The sequence below is a fragment of the Elgaria multicarinata genome, chromosome 1 (assembly GCF_023053635.1).
Source record: "Elgaria multicarinata webbii isolate HBS135686 ecotype San Diego chromosome 1, rElgMul1.1.pri, whole genome shotgun sequence".
Classification (NCBI taxonomy): domain Eukaryota; kingdom Metazoa; phylum Chordata; class Lepidosauria; order Squamata; family Anguidae; genus Elgaria; species Elgaria multicarinata.
This window is the reverse complement of record NC_086171.1, coordinates 180,065,109-180,080,820: the sequence shown is the minus strand read 5'-3', so window position 1 is coordinate 180,080,820 and position 15,712 is coordinate 180,065,109. Positions and strand designations below refer to the sequence as shown.

Here is a 15,712-nt window from a genome sequence, read left to right as displayed (position 1 = left end):
CCAACATGAAACCTCATAGTGTCGGACAAATCACTTACTTTCCTTCTGTGGTGTTCATAACTTATGTAATTTATGTCTTTAGATTGTGTCAAGTAAAACACTCATTCAGCCTTTAATGCTGAAGAAAGGAAAACCTGCAGGAAAAGGCACTGTTACGGTAAAAAAAACACCTTCACTTTTTGCTTGTTTAAGACTATAGGGAGCATATAACACTGCTGCTTCATGTAGAGTTGAATACATCTGGAAATTATATTTTTCTTTTGATAAGCAAATTATGAAATGCTCTAGTGTGTTTTTATAACTTGTGTCTTACAGCAATCTTTTGAAGAAATATTTTATTCCACAAATTAAGCATTCTTCATAAGGAAATACTTACCAAAACGGCACTAAAATAATTTTTCCTTGAATTTACAGATTTCTGCAGAAGAGATTAAAGACACCAGAATTGTATCCCTAGATGTTGAAGCTCGGAATTTAGATAAAAAGGTGAATGACACCTTGAAAATGGATCTCTTACCTCTTCAGTCGTAGTTGAAATGAAAAAGAATGTAGTTGCATGGTTTTTTTATATATATATATATGCAAAGAAGGGCAATACTTTTATTAGAACCAAACAAAATGTCACAAAAGAGTTTGCTCGAGAACTCTTCAACAGGCTTGGCCATACAAAAAAACTAAGTTGTGGGGAAGAAATCAAAGTTCAGTCAGATGGTTCTGTTCGGGACTTTTAAAAAATTTAGTCGTCTGCAAATAATACATGCCGTTTGTCAGCAAAGCCAAATGCATCATGCACCAAAATCCAAGCTAGGGAGAGCTGCAATTATTATGCTTTATGGGAAGCGTAAAATCAGCAAATCACTTTTGTTTGATTCAGAGTGCTGTCTACGCATCTCTGTGATGTTCAACTCTTTGTCCTTCGTCCTCTGAAGTAGTAGATCCTGTACTTCTCTTGCAATCAGAATTCCATTCATAGGACTAACATCCTATAACTTTCACACTGTGGTGTGTGTTTCAGCTGTTAACTGTCGCTGACAGAGGCAGAAGCTGAAATGTTTGATATAAATCAAAAGTGTGTGTGTGTGTGTAGCTTTCTAATATTTTTAATGTTTATACAAAGTTCATATAAAGAACACGGTATCTTTTTCTATACAGGATTTTCTGGGCAAATCTGATCCATTTTTGGAGTTTTACAAACAAAGTGATAGTGGAAAATGGCAGCTTGTCTACAGATCAGAGGTAGGATTTCCTCAGTGATTCAACCTAGTTACATCAGGAGCTGAAGTATTTATAGGGAGTTAAATGCCAGTATATGAGCTAAACTGTGAAAAACTAAGATGCTGTTTCCTAGCTGAAGTCAGACAGACCCAGCTGTGCAAGTGCCATTCTGCTCTCAAGGTGCTTCTGACTGATTTTTAGGGTGCTCCTCATACCCTGTCCTTAGGAACAACTTTTCAGGGGGAAGAGCGGGCTGCATTGAGGAGTGGCTTCCCACAAGCTTCCTTCCACTTGTGGTTTTCAGGACCGAACCCATTGTCAATTCCTAATAGTTGGGCAACTGTGAGCAAGCTAGATGGGATGTCTGGAAGAAAGAATTTTTTTTCACAAACTGGCCCTGTAGCAACTCTTAGGTCTTGTAGCTGTAGTGTCCCAAAATCACATACTCGCACCAAACTGTTAATCTTCATCTGGCAGGCATGTTCAAATGTATTGAGATATAAAACTAGAAATCAGCTAAAAATACAAGGGTGTGTGGGAAATATTCTCATTCTCTCCCTCCCTCCACAGAAAGGACCTGTGTTGAGCTTTAGGGATGAGGAGAAAAGAGTGTTGTGCCTTTTGCAGTATACATTGACTGTGATTGTTTTATTCCCCCTTTTTTGGTAGGTAATTAAAAACAATTTAAATCCTTGCTGGAGAAAATTCAGTGTTCCTCTGCAAACATTCTGTGGTGGTGATTTCAACAAACCCATTAAGGTAATGACAGTTATTATTATTATTTTAGCATTTTTAAGAGAGAGTAGAGAATTCATTTACTTAAATCTTCAGCCTCTTCTGTTACAGTATGAAGTCTGATTTTTAAATAAAATCTGAACTCATACCAAGCCATATGTGAATTTATCAGTCTTTGATTTACTTGGCATTATTTTTGCATCAAAGTATTTTCTGTGTACTTTTTCCCTCTGCCCTCCTCCCACTTAATTATTTTCTCTCCCCACCCCCACCTCAGAAACAAACAGACAGTACTAGGAATATAAAACATTCTCTGGATTGGAAACAGATTTAATCAGAGTATGCCCATTGGAATCTATGGGACGTGAGTTACTTATGACTAACAAGACCCATTGATTTTAATAGGTCTACTCTAAGCATGACTAATCTGGACCCAACCCTCTGTCTCCATTTTCTGTGCTTTGAACACCTGGGAACATTTTCAAACAGAGCTCTGTTTCAGGGTAGATTGTAGTTTGTGTGGTACATCTGCTGTGGATAAGAATAGTATCTAAAATAATAAGCAGTATCTACTAGCATTTACATTTTAATCTCTACACACTTAAGAAATGTATTTTTCTTCAAGACCAAGATTGTGAAGATGTAAAATATCAGCTTTCGTTTTCCAAAGTAAGTTGGTTGTTGGTTCTGGGGAAAACTTGAAAACTTGAAAATATGACCTGAGTGAACCGGAAATGCCATTTGGATTAATCCATTAAACGACTATCTTCATGCTTCAAAGTATCTCATGCCATTGCTTAATATGCTTACTTTGCCGATACTCACAAGTGAATTCATCTAATGGACTATACACTAGACTTGCTAAGGAAACGGAGGCGGAAACTGCGGACTTAAAGCGAAGGAAAAGTTGGTGTGATGGAGCTCATAGCCATGATCATTCTTCACCTCTTGTATCTAGTTAGGAAGCTGTGGAATTTTCTGTCTTTCCCACTGTCTTGAAACATACCACTGTTCAGTAATAATTCATGGTGTCTTAGCCTTGCATTGCTGGCTTGTGGTGTTTTTCATTAAAGAGGTTTTAATTCAAAGCACACTTTACTGAATGTTGGCTCCAAACAAATCAGTGGAATGTAAATCTAAGAAAAAAATATTTAGGATGAAGGTGTTGAATTTACCAAGCAAGGTAGATGTGACCATTTTGATGCTCTGTGGTTCTATGGATGTCTTTTTCTCCTGTAAAGATTTTTTAAAAAAATCATTTTCAGCTCTCCCAGCAGACTGTAGCCTGTGGGTGGACGGAGTGGATGGGGTCTGGGGGTCTGGATGGATGGGGTCTGGGGGTGCAAATATGACTTCCCAACATCTTCAAGTTGCCCACCCCAGCTATATATTTTCAGCATGTTGCAGGAAAACAAGTGTAAAGGGTGATGAAAGTCACATTTTCCTTAAATATAACTCAAATTTCTTATAAGCTCCAAATGTATAACAATTTCATTCAAGTCCAGTGTTCTTTTTTATTTCATATGTTGCAGCCAAATTAAATGACTTCGCATGGGCATTCAGGTCATATTTGATTTCATTTTTTAATATGAGCTTTGCAGGTTTTTGCATGACTGAATTTTATTACGGTGTATTCATGCAAAGTTCTTAAAATGAGTGAGAACTTTGGATTATACCACTTAGTCTTGACACATTTGTGTTCAGACTTCTTTTTGCTGTGGGTTACTTCTTTTTGTGCTGAATTTAGTTCCTATTATTTCTTGTTATGGAAGCACGTACACAGCTTAATTTATGCTTCCTGTTTTCAATTAATTGCTTGGCTTCTGTAACTGGATTATTATTTATGTTAGCCTTGAAGGACTTATTTTGTTTTTTTTTATCTGCTTTGCATTTGGATTGCATTTCCGTTGCATACTGAACAGGTGAGTACATATGGCTCTCCTCAAGGACTCATTTTTGGGTGTCTCTCTTACTATCAGGTTTCAGTTAGTGATATGGATGACAGCACCAGTTCAGATTTGATAGGGGAGTTCACATGCATCACTACAAAGCTGCTGGAAGCACGAGACCAAGTGGTGAGCAGCAGTAATTCTCTATTTAAAAGTTCCTCCTGTCCATTGCCTACTGTTTCTTTCCTTTCAGGTGCACTGTTATGATTATGATAGTGATGGGTCACATGATTTGATAGGCAGTTTTGAAACTAACCTCTCCCAGCTACAGAAGGCAGGTGGCAGCTCTCCGGTGAGCTTTTACTTTTACATTCTTTTATTAATTAAATGAATCCATGGCTCATTTGCAAAGAAGAATCTTAGAAATAATGTAGTTATGCTGGCTTTCTGTTAACAACACTCGCAGATAAGTCTATTGATGTACGAATGAACAAACAAAGCTCTGTTGTGCTTTCAAGCTCCCTAAATTCTTGAATATAGCTGCTTCTTCTAAAGATGTGTCCTAATTCCTGTTATATGTACTAGCAGCTATACTTCCCTTTCTATTGTAGTCTGCCAAATGGGTGCCATCCTGCTCCTTAAGCACCCTAGGCTGGTAGACCTCAGAAGACAAAACAAGAACTTTATGAGCTGCATGGCTGGGTCATAGAACAAAATTATCTATGGCTGAGATACAGTTTTTCTGCTGAATAGTGTCTTGGACATTTGAGAAGTGGAAGGGTGTAGTGTGTTTGTCAAATAATCTGTTCAGGTAGATTTTACTCTCCAAAGAGGAATTGTTTACTGAATTTTAGCACCATCACTTTCTTCTGCTATGCCAAGTGCGAGTCCATTCTTAATTCTCCATAAGTATTATCTGTTTTCAAACTCTCTCCTTTCAAAGTATTCACCAGTTTTGTATTGAAATTCGTATTAATGCCACGCTGTTGTAATAAGAACTTTCCTTTTTTTAAATACATATTTTTGCTTCGGAAGAACAGCAACACATATATTAGTTAAGGCATTGGAAAGTCCTTGTTCAATGAAGAACTACAGATATCTTTTTCTTTGCCAAAGAGCATTGTAAAACCATGTTGCGTTCCCCATCTGGTTTTATTCATTTGAAGACCACAGGTCTATTCAGTTTCCTCAAACGAGTTGGGCATGCAGGGAGTTTCATTATAAGTTTTGAATAGTGAATGTTAAAGCTAGAGGAATATACACATTAATCTCTGTTAGTAACTGAATTTAAGAATAAAGGTTTCTTCTATTTTTCAGCCTTTATTTCATAATCAAAATTTATTTATTTATTTATTTATTTATTGCATTTCTATACCGCCTCTCTGGGCGGTTCACAAAAATTAAAAACATTCAAAGTATAAAACAACAATATAAAACCATACTATAAAATACAATATAAAAGCTCAACCAGATAAAAACAGCAGCAATGCAAAATTACAAATTTAAAACACCAAGTTAAAATTTATTTATAGACTGTTAAAATGCTGGGAGAATAAAAAGGCCTTCACTTGGCATCTAAAAGCATATAATGTAGGTGCCAAGCAAACCTCCTTAGGGAGCTCATTCCACAGCTGGGGTGCCACAGCAGAGAAGGCCCTCCTCCTGGTAGCCACCTGCCTCACTTCCATTTGCTGCATCTTTTATTCAGTAGTCTGAGAAATGAGGCCATTTAACAATAATCAGTACTGTTGCAAGTAGTGCCCTTGGTTTCCATGAGGTAATGTCTTATATGTACAGTCAATCTACAATATTTACCATATTTTTGGAGATCTCCCAAATTTATTTAATTGTGTCTTAACGCCTGCTAATGTGCAGCCATTGCATAGCTGTCTTCATGAGTCAACTATGTTCTTCCAACTATCCCAGCAAAATGATTCTAGAATCCAAATTTCTAGTCATTTCTAAGTTTACTATAAGACACTTAGCAGTATTTTTCACGTAATGTCCCAGCATCCATGAATGTTTATATTAGTACCTGTACCTATTGCATAATCTGTTTTCTATTTCATATTATAGTCTGTTATCAAGTGCCATATGTAATGCTAGAAGTGGTTCCTCTTATGCATGTAAGAATGGATTAGCTTTATGTTTTCCAAGTTGAGTTGGAACTTATCAAAAGCAGTACTCCTCCTACATTTTAAAGTTTGAACTCTAATTTCATTGACAAGACAACCTTTCTGCTGTGTTTAATACTTTCCTATAGGTGGAATTTGAGTGTATTCACCCTGAGAAGAAGAGAAAGAAGAAGAGCTACAAAAACTCTGGCATTGTTAGAGTAAAGTCTTGCAAGGTAAGAAGTATTTTATTCAGGATGGTTGGCTTTTCTGGCATTGTAGGATAGGACTTGTAATGGTCTTGCTTTTTTCAGATTGAAACAGAATATTCTTTTCTGGATTACATCATGGGAGGCTGCCAAATTAACTTCACTGTGAGTTAAATTTACTTCACTTTTTACATACCTTTTATTTCTAAATTAAAACACAGCCTCAAGCATTTATATAATCCTGTGAAAAAGCCTTTGCCATTTAATTTGGGCAAAATCTATTGACTAAAAGTGGCAATATCTAAGGTCATGGCTAGACCTGCCAATATCCCGGGTATCACCGTGGGATCATCCCTGTGCGTCCACATGATGCACAGGGGATCCCTCCCTTGCTCCGGGATATCGGCATAGCCTTTAATCCCGCTTTTTCCCGCAGTCTCGAGATGATCCAAAGATCGCGAGACGTGTGGGCGGGCATCGCGGTTTCATCCCAGCTCTTCACGAGTAACCGCGAGGAGCCGGGAACCACGAACGGGCCACAGGGGGTGGGGGCAGCGGGAGGTTTTTTTTGTAAAAACAAAACAAAAACACTTACCTTTTGCGCTCAAGCACTCCTTCCCCTTTAAAAAACAAAACAAAATGGTGGCCGCAACCTCCTCCTCCTCCCAGGACATCGCATGCCACATGTAGTCAGAGGGGGAGATCTCGCGATCATAAAATCGTGAGTTCCTTCCCGCTCTGTCGCACTAGACCGCTAGGACTAGCCATGGCCTAAGACTCATGTTTGTATATCTCCCTTGTAGATTGTCTAAATTGAAATGACTGATCTTTCTAGTCAAAGATAATGTAGTGTGCTGCTCTTAATATATAACAATCTCTTCTCTCGTCACATTTTGTTAATCTAATGCAGGAACCTAATTTTTTGACCAGGTGCGATTCTTCCAATGCTTGTTGTGATTTGTCCTTGTGTGATTATTTTAGCAGCATCCTGCACTGATGCTGGGCATGCTTGAAGCCAACTTGCATGAGGGTTGAACTGCCTTTGGTCAAATCTTACTGGAAAGAGACATTTTCTGTACTTACCGGTATTCTTTATTTTCTTGTCAGGTGGGAATAGATTTCACTGGTTCCAATGGTGATCCAAAGTCTCCAGATTCTCTTCACTATATAAGTCCAAATGGGATAAATGAATATCTCACTGCAATCTGGAGTGTGGGGAATGTGGTCCAGGATTACGACACGTACGTTAAACCACCTTTAGCTTGCCAGACACTTTAATAAGATGTGAAATCTTAGTGTTAAATCCAGGGTTGTGCTAAGCAAAGTCTGCTAGTTTGCCAGGACCTTCTCCCTCTGTCCTCCCCCCTGCAACCCTCTGACCACACAAAAACATTCTCCAGTGGATTTCCCAACCCTCCAGAGCAGGTTTTGAGGGTGCACGGGTGGCTGTCCCCTTCCCTGCCCCACTGACGGAACTGCTTCTGTTACCGAAATGACACAAATGGATTCAACCCGTAATAGTCAGCAGTGATGTCTTCTGCTAAATAACTTCTGTCCTGTCCATCTTAACTGATGATACATCTCAGGCCTGGGTGTTGCTAGGAAGAGTAATTCAGTGGCAAAAGCAATACACTGTTCACTTTGGCATTGCAATTTTTATTGGTTCTTCATGAGAGCAAGCAGCTGTATACTTTGTTCAACTTCCTCATCAAATAAAGCTAGTGAGTCTCAGTACCGCACTCAGCACAGAGGCTGAGGATAACCATATTTAAACAAGAATTGCCGCTACGTCCTGTGGGATGACAGTGAATATTAGAAGTACAATTTCTTCCTAAACTTCCTAAATTACTAAACTTCTTTCTTAATTTCCTGAACTACATCGTGACACTAGCTCCTAGGGCTTGTCTCCCTGGACCTTACTGCTTGTTCCACTTCAGAGAAAAAGTCTAGTTCCTATGACAGTGTACAGCTTCTGGGCATGTCTACACGGGGCGATATCCCGGGGATCTTCCCGGGATATTGCCCCCGTGCATCCACATGATGCACAGCGGATCCCGAGAACAGGGAGAGATGATCCCCCCTTTTTCCCAGGATATTGCCCTACACACTTTTCCCGACTTTTCCCGCAGTCTCGGCATGATCCTGAGACCGTGGGACGTCTGGCTGTCTGTCTCAGTTTCATCCCGGCTCCTCGCAAGTAACTGCAAGGATCCAGGAACTGGGCACGGCGCTCGAGTGGGGGAGCAGGAGGGTGTGTTTTTTAAAAAGAAAAATACCTTTTTCATAGGAGTGCTCCTGCGCTCATTTCAGATTTAAAAAACACACACAAAATGGTGGCTGCGACGTCCTCTAGACACCCTGGGACGATCCCAGAAGCAGGTAAGTCTGGGATCGTCCCACCTCCCTCCCTCTACACCAGCGGTTCTCAACCTGTGGGTCGGGACCCCTTTGGGGGTTGAATGACCCTTTCACAGGGGTTGCCTAAGACCATCGGAAAACACATATTTCCGATGGTCTTAGGAAACTGTATTGACTGAACTATGTCATGTATCATCTTTTGTATTATTAAAGCTATTGTTATGTATTATTTTCATTAGCAAACCATCCGTTGACAATGGATCGTGTAGAGAAGAACGAAAATAATTTTATGGTTGGGGGTCACCACAACATGAGGAACTGTATTAAAGGGTCGCGGCATTAGGAAGGTTGAGAACCACTGCTCTATGGTGTAGACATGCCCTCTGTCACTTTGTAACAGTGATAGATGTTACAGTGATTCACTTTCTTCAGCCTTTTGTGGAAAGCAAAATGAAGATAACATATCTGTTTTGTTTTGTTTTGCCTCATCTTTCAGTGATAAACTCTTTCCTGCCTTTGGATTTGGAGCTCAAGTTCCTCCAGATTGGCAGGTGTGTTTCTTAGATCGAGTTTTGTTATGAGCATTTGGCTACTGTTGACTACATGACTTAATATGTCTGTCTTCACAGGTGTCGCATGAATTTGCATTGAACTTTAACTCTACAAATCCCTATTGTCAAGGTAAGCCTTTATTTATCTTCATGATACAGTAATAGGACTTTTTTTAAAAATAAAAATATAATAAAAGGAGCCAGAATATATTCCATTAAAAATCACAACAGGAACAGCAGTGCTCTCTTAGAGGTTCTGCAAGGATTAGTAGTAGTAGTAGTAGTAGTAGTATTGCTTGGGATGTATATAGGAATCCTGTGATTTAGAAATACGTATTCTGCATTAAAAGCATATGCATATAATATTGACTTGATACTATCTAGTCAACAAGGTTTGGCTTTCCATAAAAGTGGAATCATTCAGCAAGGACTGCGGAAGAGTGGGAAATGTAACTAGGGTAATATACTTAAATTTTGGCTTTGTGCAGTATTAGAGTTATTACAGCATAGCTTGTTAATAATAATTGTAGTTATCATTTGTAAGTAACAGCTTTTGAAGTGCAAGTGTGAATTCCTGATGGTTACATTGGAATGCTGAGTAAAGGGCAAGGAGAATGCTTGACAATCAGTGCATCCTTCCGATTTGTCAGTGCTACCCACACGGTTGCCGGGTGTGCTGCTAGCACAAGAGGAAGCTATCGATTCCTGAAGGAAACAGAAACGAGCAAAAAACACTTGTTTCTGCAGGTCTTGAGCTTACAGGAGGGAGCTCCGCTGTTCCAGAAACAAGTGTTTCCTCTCATTTCTGGGATTGAGCAGAGGGGTAGTGACGCTATCGGATGCTGCACTTTGTTTACCTCCCATCAATGTCATGAGTTGTGTTTTTTTAAAGTAATAGTAGCAAATACTATAGAGGTTTCAGCTTTCGCTGGGCTGAACGTTTTCTATAGTGACTTTCAGTGCAATTATTTGTGGGAGGTTTTTTTGGCGGGGGGGGGTAAGTATCCCAGAAAACTGCTTCCCTGTGCTCACCCTCTTTACAGTAGCACTCCTCTTGGCAGCTGACAGCCATCACATCTTTCCCAGAAGTTGCCTAGAATAGCACAGTGTCCTGTAGGACTGTTGTTGTTGTTTTTGCTGCCCCCCCCCAAATCACTCAAAATCTTTCTCCCCTGTGAATGGAATAGTATACTGGGATCGTAGAAACATAGAATAGTATAGTTGGAAGGGACCTATAAGGCCATCGAGTCCAACCTACCGCCCCACCCCATTAGCTGAAATGGGGCATTTCAGCTAAACCAGCTAGATTGCCATCCCCATTTCTTGGTGGATGTTATTTCTTAACCCTTTCATAGGGGCACAACTTATAAACTGCATGCATAAACTGTTATCTAAAGACTTTTGCCATAATTCTTGCTGATCTCATGTTTCAGGAATCCAAGGCGTTGTGGACGCCTATCGCCAGGCATTGCCTCAGATTCGTCTCTATGGTCCAACAAACTTCTCCCCAATTATAAATCATGTTGCTAGGTTTGCTGCTCACTCAGCACAGCAAGGGACTGCTTCTGTAAGTCTGCTTGATTAAATCCTTTTACGCGTCATATAGCGAAGATGCCTTGAAAAGATCCCACAACAAGCATCTCCTTAGTTTTTCAGGCTATGTGGGTATTCATTGTCTGTTGTGAAGTTAGTCCAACAAGAAACTTCAAATGCCAATTGGATTTGGGAGCAGGCTCTGTTCCCTGAATTCTGTGTTCTTTAATTGCGTTGGATAGAATTAGATCAATAAATTTAGCAAAGCTAAGATGAAATAAACAGCTTGAGAATTGAGCAGTGTTTTTTAAGGTAACTCTACTGTTCTTAACCATTTTCTGTCCATTTTTTTTACTGTTCATGTTTTATGATGTTGCAAGACACAGAATACAGATCTATGTTTTTTACTTTAACTTTAAACCTGACTTTGCATAAATAGAAAAAATAAAAACAGGGTCTCAATCTTACTATCCCTCAGCCTCTTCCTTCCCTTAACTCTTCAATACTGGAGGCTTGTTAAAGTTATCTTTGCCAAAGAATTGCAGTGAAGCCCCTATTGACTGACCTAATTTCTTGCAGCAATACTACGTTTTGCTGATCATTACAGATGGGGAGATCACTGATTTGGACCAAACCAGGCAAGCCATTGTCAGTGCCTCCAAGCTGCCCATGTCTATTATTATCATTGGAGTTGGCAGTGCTGAGTTCAAAGCCATGGAATTCCTGGATGGAGATGATGGTGTCCTAAAGTCCTTGAGCGGAGAGCCAGCTGCACGAGATATTGTCCAGTTCGTGCCTTTCAGACAGTTTCAAAATGTAAGTTAAACAGTTCTATTTCCAAATGGCAATTGTTTGTCAGTAGAGAAGAGAGTAATTTCTAGATCCTGTGGAGGATCAAGAAAACAAGGAAGCATGGTTCAAGACTTCTTTTAGGGAGGAATCTACTCGATAGATCCTAAGTTGCAATTCCATCTTTAGGAAAGTGGGTTGATCAGAGATATTTGGATGCCAGGTTTGGACTCTCCAGATCTAGTTCTGCTCTTCACTGGGATTCTGTCCCTCTGTGCTGCAGTTAGGATGTTAATCTAGCAGTTATCAAAGATGATAGACCAGGGGTGGGGAAATTGTAGCCTTTCAGATGTTATTGACAACATTTGCCATGCTGTCTGGGGCTGATGAAAGCCCAACAACATCTGAAGAGACCACAGCTTCCCCATCAGTGTTATAGACCATAGTACTAATTATTACAGAATTAGTACTGTAACAGCACCAGGCCTCAGTATTGTAGAATGTAGCAACTCCTATTTTTATATGTTTCATTTAACTATTTATTTAAAGAGGTACTTGGGCCAAACCACAAGTTAAAGCAGCAACCCTTTTTTCCCTGTCGTTTATTATACCACCTTTTTAAATTAAAATGTGAGATATGTTCTACTATACATCCAGTTACCCGGTCCAGTAGGGCTTATTTGTTTTCAGTTCCTCTTTGTGTTGTAGAGCATAAGATGTAGCCACATTCGAGTGAGTGTTGTGTTTGCATTTATTTCTTTATACTTGCTTTTTCTCCCTCATAGGCTCCCCGTGAGGCACTTTCCCAGACAGTGTTGGCTGAAGTTCCTAAGCAACTGGTGTCCTACTTCAAGAAGACAGGCCTGGCTCCTGTGAAATTACCTACAGAAAAGCAGGCACAAAGCAAATGATACCTTTTCATTTATAAGGAAATGAAGAATACTGCATATACAGCTGTCTAATGAATAGACCCTTTCCTTCTGGCATGTATTACCCTGCATTCAAAATAATGTTTCTGTACTCTCTACATATATTGGGCATATAAAGATTGCAGACAATATATAAGAATATTAGTGCTATTGGTGGGTCTTACTGGGAAACTAGTGGATATCTCAAATCATTGATTATGGCCAAATCTGTTTGCATTCTGTGTACATGCTGTGAAGCATAGAATTTCTCAGAAAATCTTGTATTTCATTTTTTAAATTCTGGCTATGGCTTTAAGAATCTGGTGGGACTTGCTACACTTGTTATATTGCCAAATCACTAATGCCTGTCCCTGCCATGTTACCGGTTCACGACCTCCCTTATTAACCTTTTATTCAACTCAAGCCTTCACTGCAATTTTTAAAGAAAATGATAATCAGAATCAGTTATGTAAGTTTATATATAACAATGTTGATATTACATTATTCTTAGCACAAGGATTTTTTGAGTGCTAATCATGATCTCTTAATTTAGGAGATATGTCAGTTATTTAGACCACTATAGATTGCAAGAAAAGTAATGGCCAGATATTCTTGCAATTCACTAAAAATTGTGAGTGATTTCTTTACCCAGTCTGGAATGTATTGGAAATCTAGCTGCTGTAAAGTTTTTCTATTGAATTGCTTCTATAAAATATCAGTAGTTTATTACTTATGATGTATTGCTGGATGTCTAATTAGCAAGAGTAACCTTCCTGCATTGAAATGCACCAAAGCCTTTTTATTGCCTTAACTTCTACATGCCTTCATAGCACGCCAAGGAGTTTAAAACATTTCCTTTACCAAAATATATATATATATATAATCTTCAGTTCTGAAAACTGAATGCAAATAAATAAAAACATTTCTTCAGTGGTGCTGTTTACATTCAAAGGCCATTTTGGTCAGTATGTTTCAAGCTATGGGTAGTGCACTGATACACAATGAAGATCATTGTGTGTTTCTCCCTCTAATTTAGCATCTGGAAGTAATGGGGGAAAATTGAATGTCATCTTAATCAATTGCTGCACAACCGAACCAGAATATCCTTTATTGCAGTTTTTGCCATCATGTGATTAGAGTTGTAGCAAGTGCCTGCTTTATACTGTATAACTCTAGCTGTATTTTTGTAAAATTCATTCTATGCTTCTTACTACTTCTGGGTATAAAAGCACTTTAAAATATAGTATAAACATAGTATAAAATCTTTATTGGATTTAAGGAAAACAATATATGGAGAACTTTAATATTTAATAGTATCAAATACTCATTTGGGTTAAACCTGGGCCAAAGATCCTCCTCTTTTCAAAGTGCAATTTAATCCCATACTGAGCTATTTCTCATTCAGCCATTGAATATACCAGGTTGGGTATTATAGATGTTTAATTTATGATGCTGTTATTTATCATTTCACACTCTGCAAATCCTTTGAAAAAGGAAAATTGCTTCCAGTATAATTTTGGGGTTATTCCCATTCAAGTAATTTCTAAGGCCTGTTCTAAACATGTACCAGAATGAGGTGGTTGAATGGACCATAGCACCTCAGATATGTGATAGCATTTCAGCAGATGGGGGAGTATACAGCAATTATAATGCTGCCTTGTATTTCAAAACAAAAAGTTCTCCCTCAAAGCAAAAAAAAAATAGCAGGGATTTTATTTTTAAATTTGGGGAAGTATCCAAAACGTATATGCACTCACAGTCTAAAGTAGTACAATCCCTGCTACCACTCCAGGATGCTGCTACCACATTTTGCTGCATGGACAAATTATACCCCATCTCACTCCCAAAGAGTCTGTTCTGAAAGCAACTCTAACTTTCTAACTTTTCTTTTTTAAAAAATGGCACTATATGCAGAATGAATTAATCTGTAATGTGATTTTTTTCACCAGCAGTATAAAAGGAATGGGACAACCTAATAGAAACTGCTCGCTGCTTTCTCTTCTAGCCTCTATTAACCACTCAGGATGATTATATAATGCGTATAAGTAACCTTGTGCAGTAGGTCATTCATATTTCCATTTTTCAGATAATAACTTTCCTAAAGCTAATTAATGATTTCATGGCTGAATGGGAACTTGCTGAAATCAAGCATGGGTCCTCCCTAGGTTGAGTAAAAGTTTTTGCCATTCCTTGGGTAAGGTGCCCATTCCTGGATAGTTGTCCTGATTTTTCTGCTGATTTTTTTTTTTTTTACCCATACCAGTTTTTACTAAACCTTTGGTACCTAGGGCACATTTTTTTCCCTCTGGGATGCCTCTGGGATTGCTGTGGCATGGATCATGTCATCTTACAGCATACTACTCTGCCCTGTCGTATTGTTTGGGAATTACTGGTCCATACTAACATAGTCCACCATACAGAGAACTGCACAATTAGCTTTCCATATACCTAGTAGGATCATAGAATCATAGAATAGCAGAGTTGGAAGGGTCCTACAAGGCCATCTAGTCCAACCCCCTGCTCAATGCAGGAATCCACCCTAAAGCATCCCTGACAGATGGTTGTCCAGCTGCCTCTTGAATGCCTCTAGTGTGGGAGAGCCCACAACCTCACTAGGTAACTGATTCCACCGTCGCACTGCTCTAACAGTCAGGAAGTTTTTCCTGATTTGAGGTGTGCATGTGTTTTAAGATCAGCTCTGCACATTACATTGTAAACCACTTTTTGAAAATTGAGGGATTTAAAGTCAGTTTTGTAATATGCAGTGTTGGGGACTGGTGTTTATTTATTTACAATGTCTATGTACCACTTTCTATCTGAGGTTGAGCCTCGCTGAAGCATGCACAAGCCCTTCCGCACAAACATAGGAAGCTGTTTTGTACCAAGTCAGACTATTTCCCCATGTACTTGTGTTTTGCATCCGTTCTCTGGGGTCTTGGGCAAAGGCCTTGTCCAGCATCTGCTACCTGACTGTATTCACTAGAGATGCCAGCCCCTCTGTACACATATGGGTGCTCCACCCCAAGCCATGCCCCTTTCCCTGCTCCTTCCCCATGCTTCTCTGGCTTTCAACCACAATCAGAGTTGTGACAGTCTAGAGGTTTGTTTTATTAATTGTCTAACTCAGTTCAGGTGACCTTACTGGCAGTGCCACAGAAAGGCCATGATTTTGGAAATATGCTTAAACAATTTGAAATGAAAGCCCAGTTCTTTGGGGTGGGGGGTGTATGAAAGAGTTTACCAAGCAAGCCAAGCCATTTTGGAAAATATTACATACTTCGGAAAGTGTTATATTGATCTTCTATTGCACCACTTTATCTGGTTGATTAATAGAAAAGCTGTTCTTCATGTAAGAATTCTTCTGTTACGTATCACAAATTGTAATAAATCTCTTTATTAAACTTCAGATAA

The 15,712-nt window shown here is 39.1% G+C and overlaps 1 protein-coding gene across 2 annotated transcripts in view; it reads left to right on the top strand.

Annotated features, from left to right (window-relative positions):
* The window catches only part of LOC134411032 (RNA-binding protein 12-like), a 58,587-nt gene extending 42,875 nt beyond the window's left edge, over positions 1 to 15,712 (top strand). For both annotated transcript variants that reach the window (XM_063144620.1, XM_063144611.1), the window contains 13 exons: positions 83 to 157; positions 415 to 486; positions 1,153 to 1,236; positions 1,885 to 1,974; positions 4,093 to 4,191; positions 6,103 to 6,189; positions 6,268 to 6,327; positions 7,270 to 7,403; positions 9,017 to 9,071; positions 9,150 to 9,201; positions 10,505 to 10,638; positions 11,184 to 11,420; positions 12,179 to 15,712. In XM_063144620.1, the coding sequence (XP_063000690.1) occupies positions 83 to 157; positions 415 to 486; positions 1,153 to 1,236; positions 1,885 to 1,974; positions 4,093 to 4,191; positions 6,103 to 6,189; positions 6,268 to 6,327; positions 7,270 to 7,403; positions 9,017 to 9,071; positions 9,150 to 9,201; positions 10,505 to 10,638; positions 11,184 to 11,420; positions 12,179 to 12,304 (1,305 nt within the window). In that variant the 3' untranslated portion in view covers positions 12,305 to 15,712. The remainder of the gene's footprint in view (positions 1 to 82; positions 158 to 414; positions 487 to 1,152; positions 1,237 to 1,884; positions 1,975 to 4,092; positions 4,192 to 6,102; positions 6,190 to 6,267; positions 6,328 to 7,269; positions 7,404 to 9,016; positions 9,072 to 9,149; positions 9,202 to 10,504; positions 10,639 to 11,183; positions 11,421 to 12,178) is intronic.